Raw genomic sequence first — 23,586 nt, 5'->3', positions numbered from 1 at the left:
TATTTGTCGTGATAAATACGAAGTGTACAAACTGTACAAAGTGAGAAAATGAAATATTTGGGACCTAAAATAAGCAATGACCTGAAAATTAGTGTTCAATGTACCTACTGTTGAAAAAAACAGGCAAAATGAAACAAGTGTTCAGGTATATTTTGATATTTTCTAATAAAATCATCTTAATTCTAAAATTTTTCAAGATTGTTTAAGCATAATTCCTTACATTCCAATTAAATGTACATAACATCTGTCCAGACTTACATCTATAATATCTTACATTCGTTCATTTTGTTATACATACGTCAACGTATGTTATATGTCTTATATAGACAATTGAAAATGATTTCTACTGTAATGAAATTAGACTAATTGTGACTAATTTTGTTTTTGTCGCGTCTCCGGAATTAAATTATTTGTCATTTGATATTCTCTTATTAATTGTTCTTCCACTTCTGGTAGACAAGGTGTGTATCTTGTATATTCCATGGTAAACTCTCCTTTTCCTTGAGTATTAGATCGTAATTCCCCAATATATCCAAACATATCATTTAGTGGAACTTCTGCTTTTAATATAGACCATCCCTCATTGTTGTCCGTATTAATCAGGATACCATGCCGTTTAATTATTTGTGTCATAACCATTCCCTTCAAACATAACAAAGTTTAAATTAACATAAAATATAATTTATTATACCGTAACAAAGGTGTATTTTTACCTGATATTCTACAGGAACGGTTATTTCCACCGACATAATTGGTTCTAAAACTTGCCATGATCCGTTTAAATATGAATCTTTCATTGCACCTTGTGCAGCAAGGAAAAATGCCAACTCGGAAGAATCCACGCAATGATGCATACCATCTATTAGCCGAAACTTAACACCCGCTACTTTATGACCTGTGAGAAATCCCTTTTCACACACAGTTCTAAATCCTCTTTCTACACCCGGAATAAATTGTTTTGGAACATTTGTCCCAATCGTTTCATCATAAAATAAAAGTTCGGTATTTTTCTCTGACGGTAGTGGCTAGAAAAATATTATTACAATGCAAATTATCGTATAATATGATTCAGATAAATGAAATTATTACCTCTAATACACCAATTACTCGAGCGTATTGACCAGCTCCTCCTGATTGCTTTTTATGAAGATAATCGAATTCGAAGGGAGCACGTAATGTTTCACGAAATGAAACTTTTGGTTTTCCAAGTATAACAGGACAGTTAAATTCACGTTCGAGTCTTTGAGAATAGATTTCTAGATGTAACTCGCCCATTCCAGAAACCAAAGATTCCTAAGACACAGTGTACATTTTAGATTCCCTGAATTCTTTTGTAGCAGAATTCTTATGTCTATTTTGTAAATGTATAGCGTAATTTTTAATATTTTACCTTGTTGTCTGGATCATAGTGATACCTTAAAGTAGGATCTTCTTTTGTGAAGCGTGCGATGCCTTTTGCAAAATTCTCTCTATCTTTTGGATCTTTTACTTGAACAGACATAGATACCACAGGCTCAGGTACATAAATAGATTCCATTGACAATTGCAGATCAGAATTATTAACAAATGTATCACCTGACGCACAATCTACTCCGAATAAAGCAAAAATGTCACCTGCATAAACTGTGGTCACATCTTCCATCTGATTTGAGTGAAGTCTTACTAACCTTTGAATTCGAACCTAAAAAATAGTATATTTATACAAAAGTTTCACAATTTAAATACTGTCATACTACAAATGAACGAACTTTTTTTTTTGTTCTTGTATTATATAAAGTATCTCCTCTTTTTACCATTCCTTGGTAACAGCGAAAATAAGTTAATTGACCAAATTTACCAGCTTCCAATTTAAATGCTAATCCAATAAAAGGATGCTTGTCATTCCTTTCTGAATTCAATAGAATTTGACTAGTCTCCTTTCTAAGTGACAAATTAATTGTTCTATACCAAAAGCATTTTAAAAAGCGAAAAATAAAATGTGAGAAAATTTACTCATGCTTAAATGCATAGTTTTCCACTTCTCCAGGATTCGGTAAATAGTCCACAACTGCATCTAATAATGGTTGAACACCTCTATTTTTTAAAGCAGTCCCAACCATTACTGGCACAAAAGTTCTTTGTATACAACTTCTTCTGATAGCATCTGTTATGTCTTTTTCAAGTATTTGCATTTCATTTAAATACATTTCTCCAAGTTTTTCATCAACATTGCTTAAGTGTTCAATTAACTCTTGTCTTTTATCTTGTACCTCTGTAAATATGAAATATATGTTTAGTTGATTTAATTAGAATAAATAATGTACTTATCTGCATTAAAATATCAGTAAATGGGAAACCTATGTTTATATAAGTATACCTGTTCTCATGTCTGATGGAATTTCATCTTCTCTTATAACTTCACCAAAGTTTCCTTCAAAGTATAAAGCTTTTTGATGAATTAAATCTACTACTCCTGTATTTTTGCTTTCTAAACCAATAGGTAATTGCAGAAATGCAGCATTGAGATTTAATTTTCCTCTTAATTGTTCCAATGTTCTTTTATGATTAGCACCTAATCTGTCCAATTTATTAATAAATGCTACACGAGGTACATTATACCTTCTCATTTGACGATCTACAGTTATAGTTTGTGATTGAACACCACCTACAGCACATAATACTAATATAGCTCCATCTAAAACACGTAAAGCTCGTTCTACTTCCACTGTAAAATCCACATGACCAGGGGTATCGATAATATTAATATTATGATCTTTCCATAAAGTATAAGTTGCAGCAGATTGAATTGTAATTCCCCTTTGCTTCTCTAATTCCATACTGTCCATTGTTGCTCCAACATTGTCTCTACCTCTCACCTATTATAAATATTTTATGCACTTAGATAGGAAAAAGGTCAAGATTAAAATCATTTGTAATTTACCTCATGCATTTTAGCTATTCTTCCAGTATAAAATAGTATACGTTCAGTTAAGGTGGTTTTTCCAGAATCAATGTGTGCTGATATACCAATATTTCGAATTTTTTCCAAGGGTTTATGTTCTGCATGTTTTGCAAATGAGGACAAATACTGCAAACTATTCTACTTAATAGAAAATAAAAGAGATTAATTATATAAATAATTTTGAAATGTTGTCTAACCTATTTTATATAAGATTGGACTTGTTACCTTTAAAATATGAGAACGAGAACGCAATGATTTTAAATTCATGTCATACCTTAGAACTGTTATAATAGACATGATAACTAGTTACTTTTCACACATTAATAAATAAAAATAGTTTAGAATATGCGAAAAGTAGTAATAAATGTTTGCTGGAAAGTTAAATACTTAACATCCGAATATAGCCGGACATAACCGAACAAGTTTGAGAGAACCATGTTTTTATCACTTATTAAAATCACTATAAGCATATAATGTGAAATTAAATAAGAAATAAATCTAGGGAAAATCTTTTTTATTATCTTTCGTAAAATTATATATTCCATCTTTTCTTCACATTGCCATTAGAGTATGATTTATCTTAATATAAATAGTGCACACACACTATAAACATATGATTGTAATTTTATTAAAATAAAACATAACAAGCTTGTTTAATTCATATATTAAAATGTTTATATGCTACAAATATTTACATTGAGCTTACGGAAAATACGAATTTTGTGCTTAGACAATTGTAATTTCCATTTGAATGTAAAGTACATTTTTACATTGCTTTTATTTTATGCAATTATATGCTGTAATGCACACTTTTATGTATTAACCATAATCTTCCTTTCGTGAAAAACATAAAGGTGTTTAAAGAAAAAAACACGTTGTGCATTAGAATTTATAACTTTTTTTTCTAATCCTGAGAAATATGTCATTCAACTTTAATGATTATATAAATAAGATCTAAATTTAGGAAGAGTTCTATATTAAGAACAATTGTCTTATATTGTATATCTTGATAAACAATTGACACCGATTATCTTGGAATAATTGTGTATAATTCATAAAAACTATAAACATTTAAGATAGCCATGTGCTGACAATGGGGATTATAATGTACACTCACTATGTGTATCAAAATACATTCCTAATGAACTTTTTGCTGCTACTTTGAATGTATGGAACATTAATATTAACATTGATATAAGATTTATGAATAGATATTTGTTATGCAAGAAAAAGATCCTTTAAGCACAAAATATACTTATAAGGATTAAGTAATTAATGTAAATTATTCAATAGCTCCTTTAGTGTCTTAATATTATTCGAGTATATTTTGTTGTCTTTTTTTTATTTGTTTTTCCTTCGTTTCTTTAATATTTGAATTTTCATAATGTATTTCCATTAAGAGTATAAAATTTGACTTATCATTACGTATATTTTTCTGTACATACACATATTGAAGCTGAAGTTATAATACAGCCCTGTTTATGCTTATTTCTAAAATCTTTACAAATATGTTAGTACTATATTAGATTAAAAGCAAGTAACATTTTTGGTACTAAATTTAGTCGACGAATGTTTGTCATCGCTGTCGCCAAGATCCATGCCAAATGGTACTGAATTCCAAATAGCTTTATCACTTCGGTCGTCTTCCTCGCTTAAAATATTGCACATCATACGGTCATCATAAAGAGAAAATCTAGCACTTGATTGTCCACGACCACGTATTTTTCTTACAGAAGGCGGCAAATCTCCCGGCGTTTTTATTCTCATATGCGGATCCTTTAATACGTTTACATTAGACCCCACGTTAAAAACTTCGTTGAATTTATCAATGCTTTCTTGTCTACTGATATTTTCACTTTTTTTATTTCTTAGATTTACGAGGGGCAAGGTAGATGGTCGGGTATTTGTATTATCATTATCAAATTTCTGTTTACCAATTTGTATAGCATTCTTATCATTCTTATCTAGCGTAGGGCTAAAAGTAGGTGTTTTTGTAATAATACCATTTACATATTTCCCTGCTGGAGATATCGTTACATTAGTCTCTACAGTTTTGATCTGTACGTTCTGTTTTGATAATAAGTTAGATTTAGAATCCTCTCGATCTATTTGATACTTATTATATGGATACATCTTTTTATTAACAAGTAGTTTCTTAAAATTTGACCATCCAAACAATTTTTTTCTGGGGCTATCTTGTGGACAAACTTCGTGTACGTTTGTCTGTTTTCTTTTACCATATGATGATGCACCATCATCCGAAATAACATTTTGAACATATGGTATAGGTGTAGCTGGTCTTAGCTGGGTTAATTGCGTCGTGTGTTGACTCAAATAATCATGGGAAACAAGTCCTTGTGCTTCTGATACAATTCTGTACTGATCATTACACGCATGTTTCATAGATTTATCAACGAGCACGTTACCATTGCACCCTAAATCTTCAAGTGAATCTGACTGTAACATTAAATTTCGTTCCATACAAGGGTTTCGCCCTTGATAAGGTTGAAGTGTTTGAGTATGATTATATATTGCTACTTCATTTGAATTTTTAACTAAAATATAATAAAATGCCGTATATAATATCGAATTTAATAAATTCTTAAATCTACAGTGCAATAGTAATAAAATACTTACAGCTATGCTCATGGACAATGCTTTCAGAAGGCGATAATGTTACCAAATTTTCAACAATGCCACCTTCGTTACTCGAACTGTCTTGTACTGCGTGCGATGCAAGTTGAGTGACGTGAACATTATCATGATACGAAGATTCGCTATAAAGGCTGTTTGTGGTTGAAGGCACTAGAGTACAATGAGAGTTTACCATTGGACTTCCATCGGTGAAATGCATTGTTACTGAAGATTTACCAATCATTTTTTTCTTATTTTATTTTTGTACATATGTATATATGTATATTATAACATAACAAAATTTACCTCGATGAGATTGTAATTCCGAAAGACGCTCTTCTATACATAAAGCAGTTAATCGAGCTTCTGCGTCTGCATCCCAACAATCTTCCATTGTTTCCTTAATTAAACGTACTCCGGGCCTGTCCACTAAATTACCCTCCAATAAAGGTCTTGCTTTATTACGAGAAACTAGAACTTGCATTTGTTCAAATGTTGGATGAAGACCAATTTCTTTCTCATATGGTTGTCTATAAGGAGGTATTTCTGATCCTAATATGTAAATATCTGAGCACCTTGAAACTAATTCCCATAAGACTAAGCCCATTGCATAAACATCTATTTGTTTTAAAGAGCTTTCACAATCTCTTAAATTTACAGCCCCTTCTAATATTTCTGGTGCCATATATCTCAAAGTACCGACCTAATTTACAAATTAGAGGCGTAATTATATATTATTTAAATTGTTTTATATTTTTTATGCTTAAGTTATCGGCTTACATCGTTGATTGATTTTATCTCGGCATGTTGTGCTTCTCCATTCGAATAATATTTAGAACCAGAAATTTGAACTGCTAATCCTAAGTCGCATATACAACAAGTACCATCGGCTTTGATCAATATATTTCTCGAATTAATGTCTCTGTGTGCAATGCACGGTTTAAATTTATCTGTAAATTTCATTAATTTTTTAAGAATATTCTTCAGTATATTCTAAAACATCCTGTTTCTTTTGACTTACCACTTTTATGTATATCAGTGTGTAAGTAAGCAAGTCCTTTCACCATAGAAAGACCCATTTTGCAAAATGTGGCCCAATCAATTGTATGCGTTCTTAAAAAATCTGTTAAAGTACCACCTGGTGCAAAGCTAAGTACTAAAAGATATTCAACACTACCTTCCATACTGATTCTTTCATCAACACCTAAATAAAGATTACATATAGTTTTCAATGTTATGTTTAAATAAGTAATACAATATCATTCAAGAATAAAAGAGAATATCAACCATAATAACTTAGAAGAGATGGGTGTTCCATAAAGGGAAGACAATAAGTATCTCTCTCATTTTGGAAATAATTACGATAATGGGAAGGAAATATTTTTACAGCGACATCTTGATCTCCCATGCTGCCTTGCCATACCGATCCATAGCGTCCTTGTCCTGAAATTATACATTGTATAACAGACAAAAATATTTATTTTTTTCGTAAATTAATCGTTTAATTAACAAAGAACATACCTACAATCGTTGTAAGTTTCAAATGATCTACTGTATAAGTACCAGTTCTTAGTGCCGTGCTATCCATAAACTGATCTGTATAGGAAAGTGGTTTTCCTAATCTTGCTATCATATTACTATGATATACACGATATACCATTATAGCTACAATATATATTACTAATAATATGCATAGTAGAACACTTGTTATAATAACAATCCATTTCCCAGAATCTGATTGTTCCAAATATTCAGTTGCTACAAGATTTTGTAAAAGACATTATAATGAAACTATAAATTAATATAGAACATTCTTTGTATGATTGAAATTTACTTGGTTGATTATCTTCTGCAGGAATAGAACTATGTGCATTATTTTCAGAGTAAAAGATATTAGTACTATTGATATTAAGATTACAATAATCTCCATGACAGCAACAAAATTTTGTATTATTCAATGCTTTAGTAGAACGTTGAAGGGCAATGCATTCTGTTGTTTCACATTTTTGTTCACCAGACTGTTTCCAACAACCTAAATTGTTAAATATAAAAAGATATAATAATCATATATTGTACATTATTGAATGAAAAAGTACTTCATCCATACCTTGAGATAAAATGATAATTTTGGTTCCATTTGCAGTCTTTTCTTCTTGCCACAATGCATGGCAAAAATTAGTACACTTTTCAAAATTAATATTATCATCCTTCTATAAAAGTTTTAACTCAATTTATTTACTAACCAAATTATTTATAAGAATAATAATACAATATAAAATCCAATATATTTCAGAACTTACTCCAGTATGAATTACATTACTGTCATTGAGTAAATCTTCAGGTACACTGGGTGTATTTTGTTTTAAGAGAAAATTTTCATTATTTTTTTTTCTGCTGGCACATATTCTAATGGCACTGATGGGTACTGAGTTTATCCCATATAACAGCACGATCAATGTAATTGATACAATGGCTTTCATTGTGCCTTAGCAGGCCTCTTGAACTTGAACACTTCAAAGGAAGCGTTGCTTCTCAAGAACTGACATCTTTGATTACAACATCATATATTGCTGCCATGTGCATAATGTATTCATCTGTTTGTTATATATGATGCAAATATATTTATTGTAATAGACATATTATGAGAATTTTGTACATATAAAGTAGAAAATATAAAGAGTTATTTTAATAAAAAAGAATTACTGGATTTATTAAAAAATTGCTTCAATATTTCAAAACTATATAATTTATATACATGCTAATAAGTAGGAGAAAAGAGATGCATATATGAAATATTAATATACTACATATTTCTATTCTATAGGAAAAAGAAATTTATTAGTAGAGTAAATATTAGTGATTGCTACAAATTATGGTATCCATGTGTGTATTAGGTCTTTATATAAAAAATAATTACAGTGGTAAGAAAGTACAATAGGAAAAAGAAATAATCGCGAAAATATAGTTCTATGTAATTATACAAGAAATGTTAAAATTTTCGCACAATTGCATATGCTGTGCATGTAGATCTGTACAAAAAGAATCGTAATACATGCTGTAAAAAAAATGAAGAATTACAAAATGAAAAAGAAAAATTTCGCAGAATGCATTACAAGCAAATTAAAAGAAATATACTTACATTTTAAGGAATAGATTTTTTAAGTATTTTAGTTGAAAATTTTGAAAAAATATATTTGATACCAACAAAAACATTGCACATATCCGCGAAGTAGTATTAAATTTTTTTTACGATGAATCTTGAATCAACATTAATACATTTGACAGACAACCCGTATCCATTAAATTGTATTTCATTTATGTGTTCGCAAAGGCAACGTAAAACATCAGATCTGTACTGTAGACTATAGGTAATATGTGACTGACACTTACTATTTGCACTGATGATATTATATGTCACGTAAAATCTTTGTCTAAATTGATTTATAAAACTGCATTTAAAATTTTTTCTTTATTGATGTTAGATATAAAAAATATTTCTTCGTTTAGAAATTCAGTAATCAATAAATATAGAACACCTCACAAGGAATATGGAAAAAGACATTTTTGTAATCTTCTTATGTATAAAATCAATTATCTTTCTTCATATGCTAAATAATTTAAAAAAACAATATAATGAATTTTTAAGGGAGAAATAATTTATTGGTGTTCCATCGATACTGTCGAGGGCAACCAATGAGAGATTCAACTTTACTTTAGGAGTTTTCAATCTACATTGTCCAGCTTCGTTAGTATTCGTAACTAGAGACTCATGAATTGGCGCGCAGCGTCTTATTCTGCGTGTTTTCTATATTATATCGTGCAAATGGTGGCTTTAGCGATGTTTTGTTCAATGTTTCTTAAAAATTAACCAGTCTTATTGTACGTCGTGTATAGTAGGAACAGAGATAATATTTGCTGTTTAACATTGAACTTGAGAAAGCTTGCGGACAACATGGTGAAGCTCCATAAGAAATTTTTCGCGGGTGACAAAGTTTTTGCTAAAGTTCGAGGTTATCCACCGTGGCCAGCTAAAGTAAGTTCAGCTATACAGTTTAGTATTATTTTTTAATAATTTTGTTGAAATTCGTAATGACAAAGACTTATATCATGATTACTAGTGATAATAACATTTTTAACCTGAAACTCATTATCGTTTGGATATTGTTGTGTATTGAGACATAATATTGATATCAATACATTATTCTCAAATTATGTTGTGAAAAAAATTATTTAGTCGTATATAGTCTTCTTTGAAATACATATGTAAATATATCTTACAATTTTTTTGTTAGAAAGAACATGTTATAATATGGTATCATCATTAATCTCCATTTTTTTAGGTTGAAAAAGTTATTGATGCCAATTCAAAAAATTCAAAGTATAGTGTTTATTTTTATGGCACAGGAGAAACGTAAGTAGCAATTTTTATAATGTCTTATTGTATTTAATAATGTAAATTATATATATATATAATTATACAAATATAATATATAACTATACATAAGATTTAAAAAAGCATTAAGATTTTTAAATACTTTATTTTAGAGCTGTATGCAAAGTAGAAGAGTTGTATACCTATTTGGAGAATAAAGCAAGATTTGGTAAACCAATCAGAAGAAAGTTTTTTCATGAAGGTTTATTGCAATTAGAACAAGAACTTAAAAATGACAAAAATAAAGCATCGGATCTTGCTGATCTTAAAGGTAAATATAGCATTATATGATATGCAACTTAAATGTATATAAGATATTAATTTTTACTCATTACTGAAGAAGTTGGAATTGGCGAAGGAGCAGGGAAAGAAGGTGATACAAATTTACCAACAGTTAGTGCTGCAGATAGTGATATGGAAACAGGACTTGTTATTGATGAGGAGGAGAAAAAGAAATCCATGAAAAGGAAGTCCGTTTCGGCTGCTGTAATATATTTTTGTATTTAATTATTTATATACTTAATCTTCCATATGATATTTTATTAGGAGTTTTTACTCATTATTACAATATTGTATAAGAAAACAATTATTGAGTTGAGTACTCCAATAATAATTTAGGAACTGCCGACAAATATTTATCAAGACTGAATAGTTTGTGCGATTTTTCCTTACATTTATATACAATTTTTATTCTAAGAATAAAATTCACAGTATTGCATTATGTTATATAGTATAAACAAATTCTGAAAAATTAGGATATACCTGAGGTTAAAAAGAGACGTGGGAAAGCAAAGTCTTTATCTGCGTCTACAAGTGATTCAGTGAAACAAGAAGCAGTGGATTCTCAAGGAGAGGAATCACCAAAAGAAGTTGTAAGTCGTAGCGGTAGGAAAATTAAGCCCAAACGGTTTGCTGACTTTTCAAGTTCAGAAGAGACAGATGCTACAACAGATAAAAGTGGTACATATCAATACCTTTGTTTAGACATAGCGTTTTGTTACAATTTTTGTTAATAAATATTTTACACGTTGTAGATCATGGAAGAGGTCGTTCTAAAGTTAAAACTGAAGATTCTAACGACCAAGTAACACCTAGTGCAGTGCATAAAAAAAGAGCTACTGTCGAAAGTAAGTATAGAAAAATCACATATATGGTTAATATTAAATTATCGACATTTAAATGGTATATATTTCATACACAGAAAAAAATAATTTAGGTGAAGCACCCATATTAGAGGGTACTGTGGTTTCTGGTACCGCATCGTCGGATGCCCCGGGACGACTTCTACTGGCATTAACATTTGCTGGTGAATATGTAGGAATCAAATTAGACATGGATAAGCCAAAATCTTTTGAAAGTGATAAGGCTCAAAAACAATGGGACTGGTCTACTGCTAGAAATGCCATGAAATTAAAAGCACAATTGGAAAGCGGCGAAATTTTACCAGAACAAGTGAAAGATTGTTTGGATTTCAATGTACATGTCCCGGATGAAGAAAAGCGATTATTAGCAAAAGATGGAGCACTTCATCGTAAAACAAATAAACTGAGGTAGTAAAAATAATATGAATTTGATAAAATTTGTAGACCTTTAATATGGATATATTAATTTCAGATGGCTTCGTATAGAAGCACAACTTTTACAGTTGGATGCTCAAATTAAATCCAATCTCGGATTAGATCGAGCATATCCGGATAAGTGTCTGCAGGCAATGGATGATATGTTATCTCTTTCAATTGATCCCTTGATGTTGAAAAAACATCCACATATTGTGGGAACTGTTAAAAGGGTAAAAAAATATCAGTTATCACTCTAGTGTTAATTAATTCACTGTAACCCTAATCAACTACTGACAATTTTCAGTTGAGACGATATATTGGCAATTTAGCCGACTGGAAATTAAGCGACGAAGAGGAGGTATTATATTTTTCTCTTTTGGTTTTTGAAGAATAAAATACAATCTTTAGTATATGATCTTTTTATATCTTTTCTTAAAATTTATTTGTAGGGTGTTTTCAAACAAAAGGCAGAACAAATTAGACAAAAGTCTGAACATATATACAACAAGTTTAAGGTAATTATATTTAACCAGATGCGTGTGTAATTTATACGTGACTTGTACATGCATAAAATATCTGTCATATGATTATGTTTGAGATTTATGTTAAAATCTATTTGTTTCTTTTTTGTATATTTTCAATATGTAAATATATTATATTTTATCTTTCACTAAACGATGTGTAGGCTATGTTTACCATACCTGAAGGGCAATCGTTTTGGCAATCATTTTCCGACCAAGTGGTTCATTTTAAAGAATTAACAAAGGATATGTCTGAAGAAAAAGTATTTTCTCTAATGTCTGATCCTGCTTGTCCAGGTAAATATATAAATTCGTAATTATGTTTAACATATTGATTGTCGCGTCAGTTCTGATTATTAAATAAATTAGTTATTTGATGTATAAAAAATTCTATTAATATATTTACACAACAGCACAGTAATCAGTATGTTAAGTTAATGTAGAAAATAAAGTTGTTTTGTAAAAGAGGGCTTGCCTTTTTGTAAATGCAAAAATTAAATTTATAGATGCAGTTGTATCAGGAGATTCACCTGCTGATGAGAGCGGTAGTCAACCAGATACAGATGCACCTGTTGAAGTTAAATCGGAAGAAGTGCCTACATGGAATGACATTACAAAAGAGTCAGAGGCCAAGTAACATAGTGACATTTTGTATGTGGCAACGTGGAAATTATAATTAATTTTCTTTTTGTACTAATTTAGTGCACTACACGACATGAGTATCTTAAAGTTGAAAAAGAATTCACTCTTTTCCGCTTAAATAGCACTTTCGGATAAATTTTGACTATAGTTTATTTAATGGGTCATCTTTAGTAAATTTGTTATCATAACTCAGGTCCCTGGCAATAACTATAATCAGAAAGCCCACTATAGTGATGAACACTCGAATCTGTTAAAAATGTTAAGAAGATTGTTTAATTATAAAGCATTTTAGAGTAGAAATAATTATTTGCTCTATCTGATAAAACATTTCTTTAATAATTACAATTCCTTTTTCGTCGTTAAGTAATACCAAAAAAGAAAAAAAAATATTTCTGAAGGTTATATGATTATCTTCATTCTTTACCGTTTCGCTAATGTTGTGCTAACGTTGTCTATTTACGTAACATCAAATACGAATGTATATATAAAAAAAGGAAAAATGGAAATTGTAATACTCCTCTATATGCAAAAATCAGAGACGTAATATGTTGTAGAGATTTACAATTGGTTGCATGATTTATTAGTTTCAAACCAAAATTTCAATAACACTTATTAAAATTAATGCTTCACATTTTTAATTGCGTTTTCATGGCACTTTAAAGGCATAATTTGAACAATCATTTGAATAAAACGAAGATGCACGTTATTTCACTTATACAAACTATTGGTGTATATGAGTTAAACATTTCTAAAAAATTCAAATGTGTTCACAAAGCTGCTACTATTACTGAATTGTACAAATTAGAAAAATAGTAATTTTTAAATTTCTGGAGGAAAAGACTTCTAGGCAATTTGAAGTGGGTGAATATTCATTTTGAGTAAAATTTTGCAGAGTAAAAGTTCTTTGAACTAATGTAGCTTATTGTTACAATTGCTTAATGTTACAATGAAAATTATAAATTACACTTTTATACAAGCTAAAGATAGAAAAAAATAGATATATTTATTTGCATTCAATACTTTTTATAATTCAAGACACAATAATAGTTTAATCTCGTTCATTGTTTCATTGTAATGATATTATATCTAAATTAAGCACAGTATCTATCTTAATAACATAAATGTACTTTTGTAAACATTTGTCGAAAAAGAATGCTGTAAAGGTGATATTGTTAATAAAAACAAATTGATGTATTCTTTTTTGTCGAATGATGAAGAAACCACTCTTACTTTTGTCCATTTATTTTTTTGTGTACACTTTATTTATTCTTACGTTAATTCGGAGAAATGCCTTTGAAGTGTATTGAAAACGAAAAAGGTAAATGAATATTTTCTGTTCAAAGTTTTATCCTATATCTTTAGTTAGTTAATATGTTCTTTTTTTAATAAGTATGTTAAGGTTTATTGCGTATCCTTTGAAAAAGTAAACGGATAAGTATGTTGCATAATTAAGGAAATATCATAGTTACTAAAGAGATAAATGTTTCTTTCAAATGTCAAGAAGCAAATATTTTGAATAAAAAACTTACTGTAGATTTGTATGGCTCTCCTAGAGCTTTTATAAATTTTTTCATATAATTTCTATCATCGTAATCTTTATATTTATAAGTGTTAGAAATTTGTTCAATTAGTATCGATCGTGTACGCAGTACTAGTAATAAATATCATATCAAGTTTATTGCATGCAAAATAATCGCATGTATTTGCGATACAATTTAATATTTAATGTTGTTTTTCATACAGAACTATGAAACCAGACGGTAATCGTAAAATTGTTGCACTTACGTTTTATGTCACTAGAAATGCAACAATTATTTTTCGGAAAAAATGAAAGTGTTGGAACACAGAAATAATGAATTTAAAATAAAGCGATATTTAGTTGTTGCATACACAAAACAAGAAGATAAAATGTGTTGTCTACAAATTCCATGTTTGTTTACGAATAAGTGAGAATATATATTGTCGAGAGTATTTAAAATTCATTTTTCGAACATAAAATGATGCCAAACAAATCATTTTGGCCGCAAAATAGGTATCGAATGACTTTGATTGAATTGAATTTTTACTTTTCTTCAAATTCGGCGGACTTGCAACAATTTCTTTAAAAAACCAAAGGACTTTGAAGAAAAACTGCTCGGAAATCCTCGTATTTTTCACCGGCTTTAAACTTGGAGTGTTTTATAATTTATTTTCACTTGTCTAGTAATCGCATTGATTTTTCATATTCCTACTAACCATATACAATGCAGAATATGCGTTCATGACAATTGTAACACAAATCATTGAAATTTCTCAAGCGGTACTGGGTAGCTTTGTATTTTTTTCGATTTTACTCTATTATTGTATAAATGAATCAACTTTTGTAAAAATTGGAAATTACTTGATTTATCTTGAGGGTGCATTATGCCGGTTAAAACAATCACTGAATTGGAAACACATCTCTTACGTCTTGTTCTTTATGTATTCCTTTAATTTCAGTTTATTCGTTTCTGTTTTTGTTACCGATATCATATCCTTTAACAGTCCTGTTTCATCTTCGAATCTATCTTGCCAGCAATTTTTGTGAGTTTTTGTTTTATTCAATATTTTTCCGCGCTTAGTTTGACGAATGCAATTTCTATAAAATTGCGCTATACAAGATTTTTGTCGGTCTAAGTTTGCTGATATTATACCTAACACTTTATTTGAGACTCGACATGTGTTTGTTAGCTATACAAAGATTTATCTTGTTGTTCGAATTCGAGACGTTCACGGTCAGTTTTGTGACATTACCAATGAAATTTCACGATTTTATTATTTGCCCATCCTCATTACACTCACTCTTATATCCTACATATTATTATACAACGTTTGCTATCTTTTTGAACCAATCATGGTTCGGAATGTAGGCGTGGATTATGTGATTATAGTAAATACCTTGCTCCGGATAATTTCTATGCTGTATCCTCTTGGTTTATTAACTTCCAAAGCGACCAAAGTTACAAACGAGGTAGGAATTTGAATTTTCTTCCTTAAAAATGAATGTTCTGGTTCTAGATAATTTAGCAAACTCTTTTGCAGGTCGAAAAAGCTGAGAATCTCGTACACGCGTTGTTGAATTGCACGATTGACCGATAAACAAAAGTAGAGGTAATTGATAATTATACAATGTGATCGAGTTAATATTTCCGTTGTCTAACATTAGAATATAGTAAGTAGTCACTTGTTTTGATATTTGTTTCTCGTTATTAGATATTGAGTACAGTGACTACGTATATGGTAATTCTAATTCAATTTCAAGTGGGGACTTCGGTTCCAGATGCTTACCCCTGCAATTGCACGCAATGATCATCGTAAGAATGATGTCATTTCGAACGTCGGATACTGTTTCTCGTCGTTGAAAACCTAGAAATAATAGAAAAGAGAGGATTCTTAGGAAATTGATGTAGGACGTGAATAAGAACTCACTTCTGCATTTTATGATCGAAGCTTACAAGCATTGGGTAAACATGTAAAATGAAAATAAATCGAGAAAAAAATGAGTTTTGTGGGTAATCAATATTGTATTTGTTTCTTTTTCTTTTTTCATCAGGATTTATCAGCAATTCCGTTAAGGAGGACTAATACATCGATTGCATGCATGGCAGCGAATTATATGATTGCAACTGATTATATACATTGTTGCTCGCAATGAGTTTCCTCGTTTGTTCGTATATATACACACATTTATGACCACCGAAGCAAGTGTCCAAAGTGTGCATATTCTTTATACGAACTATAGTTAATCATTAAGGAAGTTATTTGTTACGTACACTTTTATTCATGATGAAAATTGAATGATGTTCGATGCGATGTTATGCGAGGATAAACAACTTCGCGTGTATACGCTGAACTTATTGCTCGTAACAAAATTCTATTTCAGTACCTAAAATAAATTTCTACGCTTTCAACTTCGGTATCCATTTTTATCATTAACGGTATTCCGTTGCAAATAGATACGTTGGACAGGAAACTAGGTCTTCTAAACACGGCGCGGCACACTCTCGGGATATCTTTGTAAAAAGTTGCAGCAAATGTGTTCGCGATTTTTAAAAAATATGTAAATTGAAAATATAGCGGAATACCGTATCACGCGCATTCACTGCTCTGTTATTATAATTTGTTACGCGAACCTTTTAAAGCAGAATTTTGTTTACGTCGCGTAAGATTTACAAAATTATTGAAATCACTGTTCTTTCACTAGCAAGTACTTACACATCATTCATAAAATGTTCAAAATTCTAATCACAACCATTTAAAATACTATAATGACGATCGTAGCCCGTTAGCTTATGGCAAACATGTGTCTGAAACGGGATCGAGAACGCTCGCATGCGCTTCCATAATTTCTTTCCCATTGCGAGCGTGTATAGATCTGCGAGCGAATTTCTTTCTTAAATTTATACAAACACACGTAACATCAAGACGAACGGCTGCTTCGTATCGTACTTTGCTGTATGTATAATACATATATCGATAGAGATGTTCCAATATATGTTGTATATACAGGTGGAGGCCTATTAATGCCTCTTACCTCTCTTTATTATTAATCTATAGTGCTACTATCTCATCTCACCAAATACGAAGACCTAATCTCATTTATCGACGAACTTATCACGCAGTTCTCGAGCGGACTTGCAAATCCTCGGAGGTTTATTCCAACGTGTAATAATTTGATAACGTGTCGCTTGAAAAATATTGTATGAAATTATTCTCTTCTAATATTCTCGCACCAATCGGTTCGTTTCCGTGTCTGTGTCGGTTGAAAACCGGCGAAGAAGGAGAAATAACAGCTTATTCGTGTAACGATCCGCGCAATGTTCTGAAAGACTGCAGTACGTTAAAAATCTCATTGTTCCTTTTTTCGAACGAAAAGGACATCCTTCAAGGGACGGCGTTACGCATGGAAATTCAGTCGTGCTAAAATTTCGATAAAAAACATGGAAAACTCTTTTCTAATATCTTTGCGTACGAATTTTCTTCCACGCAATCGAATTTTCCTATTCTCAGCGTAAAAAAGATGCTGTACATTTACCGTATAATGAATATATTGTCGCTGTTGGCCGGTATCTGACGTGTATTGGAAACTTGAACAATTTTAATAAAATCCAATCGTGCTAGAAGAATGTTGTTAATGTTGCATGAGCGTTGGTGAAGAATGAGTCTCGTCACTGGGGGTAATACCGACCTTTTCGGCGCTTTCTCTACGATCGACGACGCGTATCGGTCAAGCTCCTCTGCGAGACATCCCTCGAAGGAAACGTCGATATATCCAAAGGGGTTTTCTTGGCGTATTTTCTATGGGCACAAACTACTTAATTCATATAATCGCTAGATTACAAGTAAACGTTATTGCGCACTGACAAGAATAGATTCGAGATCCAGCGATGACAATTCACGCGTCGATTTATCAACAAATCCAATCTTAAATCTAGATCGCTCTACTTTAAGTTTTAATGATGTGTGCGTTTCTTTTTTCTTCCTTTCTTACGAATAAAAGGTTCACGACAGCTACATCTAGGTATCCGTCAGTGGCGTTTGTTAATTGCACTCGTCCAAGCTACAACGCGATGAAATTAGATAGTCTCGCGTGCAATTCCATCTCCTATAAAATATTGTCCTTGTAATAACTTTTCTCGACTGTTCCTGACCACGATCATCGCGTTTACCATGACTAGACGATAACGCGTACGAGGAAAATCAAAACGTGCTTTGTACCGTTTAAATTGGAACTAAAGGAAAACAGAATCTTCGGAATCGTTCAAAGATCGAGTGATCGTTCAAAGATGATCGCGAGCGTTCCCAATGTAGCGTTGTTTTTGTTAGACAGAAGTCTCGGCCGAAGTAGTGCCGTTAATCGTTAACGGGCTGATGCTTTCCTTCGATCGTATCAAGTCTACCTGAAACGATTAAATCAAACATTCCGCATAATTTCGCGAAGCGCATTAACGAGAAGCCAATCGTTTCAAACAAGCATCTACGTACATAAAAATCTTTGAATGAGCCGCGATGACAATTATTCGTTCCGACGATCGAACTCAACCATTCGTTACAGTTGTAAAAACTATATGTCACGGTAATTACGTTATTGCAACGGATAATATCTCTCCGCAATTTCTCTTATCCACGGATGGATACGAAAAATTACACTCGACTATCGAAAAATGCGTGCAAGTGATAAATCAAGTATGAAAGTGCGAACAATAAGATTCAACACATGCAAAAATTAAATTTTGCTCGATTCTATCGTGATAATTGGACATATAGAAAGAAAATCAAGTTCACTGATATCTTTTCTGTTGCTTTCTATTTTGATACTTATTGGCGAACACTGCATGCTGCAACTTAACTATGCATCGGATACAATCGAGAATGGATGCGAAAGTAGGTCTTCTTCTCTATCAGAGTCGTCGTTGTTCCTAAGGACGGATCTATCTAAGACGACTCCGAGGGTTCCGTGCAGCCCCCTTTTATATTCTTACTCACAGTAGCGTACAGGGGGTATGTTGCATGCCGGTGTATTGGTGCTCTTGCTGTGTGACTTGCCATGTGATTTATCAGTTTGGTGATCGTGGTGGTGGTTAGAATTTAGAGTCATTTACGTTTGTCACCTTGATAGAGATTCCACTGTCATCTTCGTCCTCTTCGGTCATCGTAGTCAGCCTCGTAGTCTCGTCAGCCATCAACAGGTTTTCCTTCTTCGAGTGCTTCTTCTGCTTTCCCGCGCTAAATTCCAGCCAAGTTAACAACGTCGTTTTCACATCGTTACTCTATCTACATCCTAATCGACTACACGTACTTGATAAGTTTCACTTGTTTCGTTTTCTCGTTGCCTTCGTTCACTTGTTGCCAAATCCCGGTTTTATTCACCTCTTCGCTGATATTGATGCTCGCCATTGGGATCTTTATAATGTTGCCGTTCGCTAACGAAATCTGTATGTTTCCCGACGGTCCGTATCCCATAGACTCGTTCTGTTCCTAAGGGACAAATCGTAAACTCAGCTTTGCGCTTGATTCTCGTTGCTCTCGGAAAAGAAAATAAACCAAGCCATGCATTGAACTCGGCAAAACTCTCGGCACTACCGTACTCCACAGACCTCGAAGAACGGTGGATTTGGGTATAAAAGGAAAGCGGTATTTCGGTTAGCATCGTCCGAGCTGGAAAAGGAAAAAAAAAAGACAGAAAATGAAACTTGCATTCGGCTGAGAACGAGCAGGTATCGCGTGGAAAAGTAGCCTTCGTGACTCGTGCAGAGCCGAATCACCTCAATTGTTTTCTTGCTTAATAATGATACCAGAATGACAGTATCGATAAAACGAATCGCTGGAACGATGAACGGAGTCTATGCCATCGTTACCGCGATCGCGATCGTGATCAAATTTATTATATCGCAGTGCACGACGTCTGAAGTTCAGCGTAATAAAGGTGTGATCTTCAGCAGGAAGGTAGATACAAATGTTACAATTATTCTCGAGGCCGAGGAACTATGGACGTGCGCTTATGGTCACGTACCGATGACAGCCGCAGGATTCGACGACCACTGGTACCTTTATGTCTCTGGCATTCTTTCATTTCCACATCGACTTTCCCCTGATTGTCCGATTTTCTGAGAGAACTTTATCTTTTTACCTTTTTCTCTCCCTCTTTTTCCCCCACAAAAAAACGCGTGTGTCTCCTTAACTGCGTATTTAAGTTATGGTGTTTGAACCTTGTGCTTGGAAATAATATATATCTGATAAAAAGACGGATACTATACGCGAGAACAGCGAGGAAAGGTTTCTGTTCGATGCTGAAGGTCCATCTGATCTAATGTGTAGTCTGGTATCCTACACGTGTCGGGAACTTAGGATTGCATGCAAACGGAGCGTGTTTGACTCGTGTGCTATGTGTCAAACGTGTCGGTAAATGCTTCGTAAGGAAGAGTTAGGATTACATAGAGATTTGTGTGTGTTCTTAAACAATAATGTATTTTCATATGTTAAAGGTAGGCAATCTGTGTTCGACGATACATCGAGCGGATACATGTGTGTCAAATGCTTGTCGAAACATTGGCATCGTTATAGTTTTGCGTGTGTTGTCACGAACTGATAACGATATTTCGTAAATTCAATTAAAAAGACAAAAAGAAGATTCGTCCGCGTTTTAATAAAATCTCGTAGGCCGACAAAAGGTAAGCAATGTTACTATTATCGTGTTTACGAATCTTTCGATGGTATACTCTTAGCAAATATGCAATTACCTACAAATCTATGTAATTCAACTACGATAACAAATTTATCTATGTTTTAAAACAGTCGTGTCCAAAATGCTAGATATTATTCGAAGAAACGACTATTACATGTAATTAATACTGGTCGGAGTATTTTGGCACGCACAGTTGTGCGAAAATTACTTTGGTCGAAAACGTTTACGAAACCACCGAATACATTTTTTGTTTTCCTTAATTTTGGAGCGAGCCATTCTCGTTGTTCAGGCACGTTTAATGGCAAATTATTATTATTATTATTATTATTATTATTATTATTATTATTATTATTGCTTCGATCGGATAGATATTAACGAGAACAGCGATAAAACGGCGTCGAGGAGGACTGTTTGCTAGAACACGTGCAGCAAAATTTAGACCACGTGCAAATGATCGTTCGTTAATATATCGCGCCGTTCGCTGCGTTTCCGGCAAAACGCGGGTTCATCGTAATCGCCGACAGTTACCGTGACCACGGGGCAAATATTCGCCACGCAATCACTTTTTTTGTGCTATTTACGACCAATGATGATATTTAGTACTCGTCTCACGGTGCTAACCTCGCCGCTCTCCAGTTGTCGTAGATCTTCGGCGTGTTTCCTGCTTGGTTCCGGCATTACGTCGTCCAAGATCTTTAACTCGCGTTGAGTGAACAACAAGTCTAAGGACTTTCGTATCCCGATCATCACCACCAACTGTATAAAATATCATTTGTTTGAGGAGAAACGATGTTATCTTAATTTATTATCATTTGATAAACGACTAACCATCAAAGGAAACAGGATGGAGGTGCTGCTGAAAGATTTGATAATCCACAAGCAGGCTAAACAAGTCAACTGTATCGTTGTAAACAGATGAACGCGTTTCAGTGGTACCTACGACAATTTACGATTAGTGAATTATGAAAGATCTGATGGTTTCTGAGCAACGCACGAACCATTAGCTGTTAATTATTTTACCTGCCGAAGGAACATATAGTCAGGTTGGTATTTAACCGGCATCAGCATGATTAAAATTCTGTCGAAAAATTGAAGTCCCTTCAACGAAGCAACTCCCATGTAGAGGAAAACTCCAAACAGCACCGGCATCGGTATGTGTCTCAGCATTGGCGTGAGCAGAACCGAGCAGCCGATCATCAAAAAGATTAAAATGTGTGTAACACGCTGTTCGCGGACACCGAGGAACTGCGGTTTTTCACCTGGCGCGGCACATTCCGATTCCAGTTTCAACGAATTCACGTGATTGATCGAGAGCACCGTTGCCGCGACGAACCAGGGCAGTCCCATCACCGAGCAAATTTCTATCAGGATCGCAAGGACGAACAGATCCAAATGATAGCCGCATCCTTTCTAAACACGAACGATACACTTTATCGATGCCTTTCGGGCAACTTTTCAATCGCTTTTCAAACGAGGAATGGACGCTTGCCTTTAATTTGTTCTCTTTCCTATTGACTATCACGGCTGTAATTTGTTGATCCATAAAAATCAGTATAGTGCCTAAGAGAGCTGGCAGACACGCGACGATGGCGCTCCACCATGGATTGCTTTGAAAAGGCCAGATCATCCATCCCCGACCGGCCAACGTCGGCTTGAATTCCTCCGGTACTTCGAGCTTGGGCGTTGGAATATTCACGAAATGGTCGAGCGTGCTCATCGAAAAAATCGCGATGATCACCGCAAAATCACTGACCACCTGTCTGACCTGTATGGTACGTGCGACCAATGAGACTTTGATCGGTAGTTTTCACTAACTTTTACGATGATTTTCACGCGACTAAACCATGTAATACTACCTTTGATGGAAAGAAGAGAGCGTTCTTGAAATCTTTGAGCTCGACGGATAGCAAGAATGTGCCCATGAATAGTATAATTGACATGAGGAACACATCGGGTATGTAGTGCGGTAGGTTGCAACCATCGCCCACCAGCGTGCCGTTGTAACTCTGAAAGAAAGTCAACGACATTCTCATTAGTGATATGACGCTGTATCGAGTCAGTCTTAAGATCAATGTGCCGCTGTAGTCTGTAATTTCGGCTAACGAGTAGTTCGACGTGGACGTTCAACTAACCTGGCATGCTTTTTGATCGAGAGCCGTCCAATTAATGTTGTCGTAGCTAGACGGTAGGCTGCCATTCGGCGGCTTGCACCAACACTCGTAGTTGAACGGTTCGTTCGCATGAGTATTTATAGGATACTTTTTGCCGATGGACAATACGTTTTCGATGGCCTGAAACACGTGAATCTTTAGTCCATTTCCTCTGCGAATATTCTCGATTAAAAGCTGACGAATTAAATTGAAGCTTAAGAACGTTCGATTGTCGTTGCCACTCTGTAGTCAAGATCGAGGTCGATCGAACTTTCGGCTCACGGTTTCGAAGCCCGCTTAAAACGCTTCGATTAGACGCGTACGCCGCGATTCGTGACCCAGATGCCGGTAATTTCGCTGATTGTGCGATTCGCGAAGCACACACAGTTACACCATATCCAATTAACCCGTATCGCAGCAGAAGGACAATGTTGCGCAATTAGGATTCACGTAGGTAACGAAGACGGATTCTTTGCGAGTGAAACTTACTTTTCTTGCTGTTCG

The 23,586-nt window shown here is 33.3% G+C and overlaps 4 protein-coding genes and 1 pseudogene across 27 annotated transcripts in view; 2 read left to right on the top strand and 3 right to left on the bottom strand.

The window, feature by feature from the left end:
• Positions 1-129: 129 nt before the first annotated feature.
• Positions 130-3,382, bottom strand: LOC100647010 (elongation factor G, mitochondrial). The gene is made up of 9 exons (XM_003393168.4): positions 3,167-3,382; positions 2,921-3,079; positions 2,357-2,855; positions 1,993-2,251; positions 1,749-1,920; positions 1,391-1,681; positions 1,090-1,293; positions 714-1,025; positions 130-642 (listed from the first exon to the last, which is right to left on the bottom strand). Exons 1-9 carry the CDS (start codon positions 3,236-3,238, stop codon positions 373-375), a joined length of 2,238 nt encoding a protein of 745 aa, XP_003393216.1. The 5' UTR covers positions 3,239-3,382; the 3' UTR covers positions 130-372.
• Positions 3,383-3,589: 207 nt separating this feature from the next.
• LOC100647132 (bone morphogenetic protein receptor type-2) lies at positions 3,590-8,897 on the bottom strand. Of its 2 annotated transcripts, none has more exons than XM_048405764.1 (11): positions 8,715-8,897; positions 7,876-8,169; positions 7,683-7,785; positions 7,410-7,607; positions 7,097-7,333; positions 6,863-7,018; positions 6,597-6,779; positions 6,356-6,525; positions 5,882-6,278; positions 5,579-5,746; positions 3,590-5,496 (listed from the first exon to the last, which is right to left on the bottom strand). In XM_048405764.1, exons 2-11 carry the CDS (start codon positions 8,053-8,055, stop codon positions 4,469-4,471), a joined length of 2,820 nt encoding a protein of 939 aa, XP_048261721.1. In that variant the 5' UTR covers positions 8,056-8,169; positions 8,715-8,897; the 3' UTR covers positions 3,590-4,468. The 2 variants fall into 2 exon arrangements, with proteins under 2 accessions (XP_048261721.1, XP_048261719.1); XM_048405762.1 differs by having other exon boundaries at positions 5,579-5,800; positions 8,715-8,896.
• Positions 8,898-9,326: 429 nt separating this feature from the next.
• On the top strand, positions 9,327-14,264 carry LOC100647250 (PC4 and SFRS1-interacting protein). 2 transcript variants are annotated; one of them, XM_012310755.3, is made up of 12 exons: positions 9,327-9,608; positions 9,916-9,986; positions 10,121-10,278; positions 10,348-10,493; positions 10,763-10,967; positions 11,042-11,134; positions 11,224-11,557; positions 11,622-11,796; positions 11,871-11,924; positions 12,016-12,081; positions 12,252-12,384; positions 12,594-14,264. In XM_012310755.3, the coding sequence occupies exons 1-12, from the start codon at positions 9,528-9,530 to the stop codon at positions 12,722-12,724; spliced, it is 1,647 nt and encodes a 548-aa protein (XP_012166145.1). In that variant the 5' UTR covers positions 9,327-9,527; the 3' UTR covers positions 12,725-14,264. The 2 variants fall into 2 exon arrangements, with proteins under 2 accessions (XP_012166145.1, XP_003393217.1); XM_003393169.4 differs by having other exon boundaries at positions 11,209-11,557.
• On the top strand, positions 14,017-16,263 carry LOC105665973 (annotated as a pseudogene).
• The window catches only part of LOC100647489 (electroneutral sodium bicarbonate exchanger 1), a 27,684-nt gene continuing 19,602 nt past the window's right edge, over positions 15,505-23,586 (bottom strand). For 16 of the 22 annotated variants that reach the window (XM_048405689.1, XM_048405757.1, XM_048405694.1 and 13 more), the window contains 9 exons: positions 23,065-23,223; positions 22,789-22,938; positions 22,422-22,697; positions 21,953-22,342; positions 21,761-21,868; positions 21,554-21,688; positions 19,547-19,725; positions 19,359-19,473; positions 16,303-18,647 (listed from right to left, as the gene is read on the bottom strand). In XM_048405689.1, coding sequence (XP_048261646.1) covers positions 18,570-18,647; positions 19,359-19,473; positions 19,547-19,725; positions 21,554-21,688; positions 21,761-21,868; positions 21,953-22,342; positions 22,422-22,697; positions 22,789-22,938; positions 23,065-23,223 — 1,590 coding nt within the window. In that variant the 3' untranslated portion in view covers positions 16,303-18,569. Of the gene's footprint in view, positions 16,114-16,302; positions 18,648-19,233; positions 19,474-19,546; positions 19,726-21,553; positions 21,689-21,760; positions 21,869-21,952; positions 22,343-22,421; positions 22,698-22,788; positions 22,939-23,064; positions 23,224-23,586 lie in introns of those variants that run through there. The other 6 variants (XR_007224012.1, XR_007224023.1, XM_048405680.1 and 3 more) reach the window with 5 other exon arrangements.

Source organism: Bombus terrestris, chromosome 1, assembly GCF_910591885.1.
Source record: "Bombus terrestris chromosome 1, iyBomTerr1.2, whole genome shotgun sequence".
Classification (NCBI taxonomy): Eukaryota; Metazoa; Arthropoda; class Insecta; order Hymenoptera; family Apidae; genus Bombus; species Bombus terrestris.
Note: the sequence above shows the minus strand (reverse complement) of the source record. Positions and strands in the feature narration are given on the sequence as shown.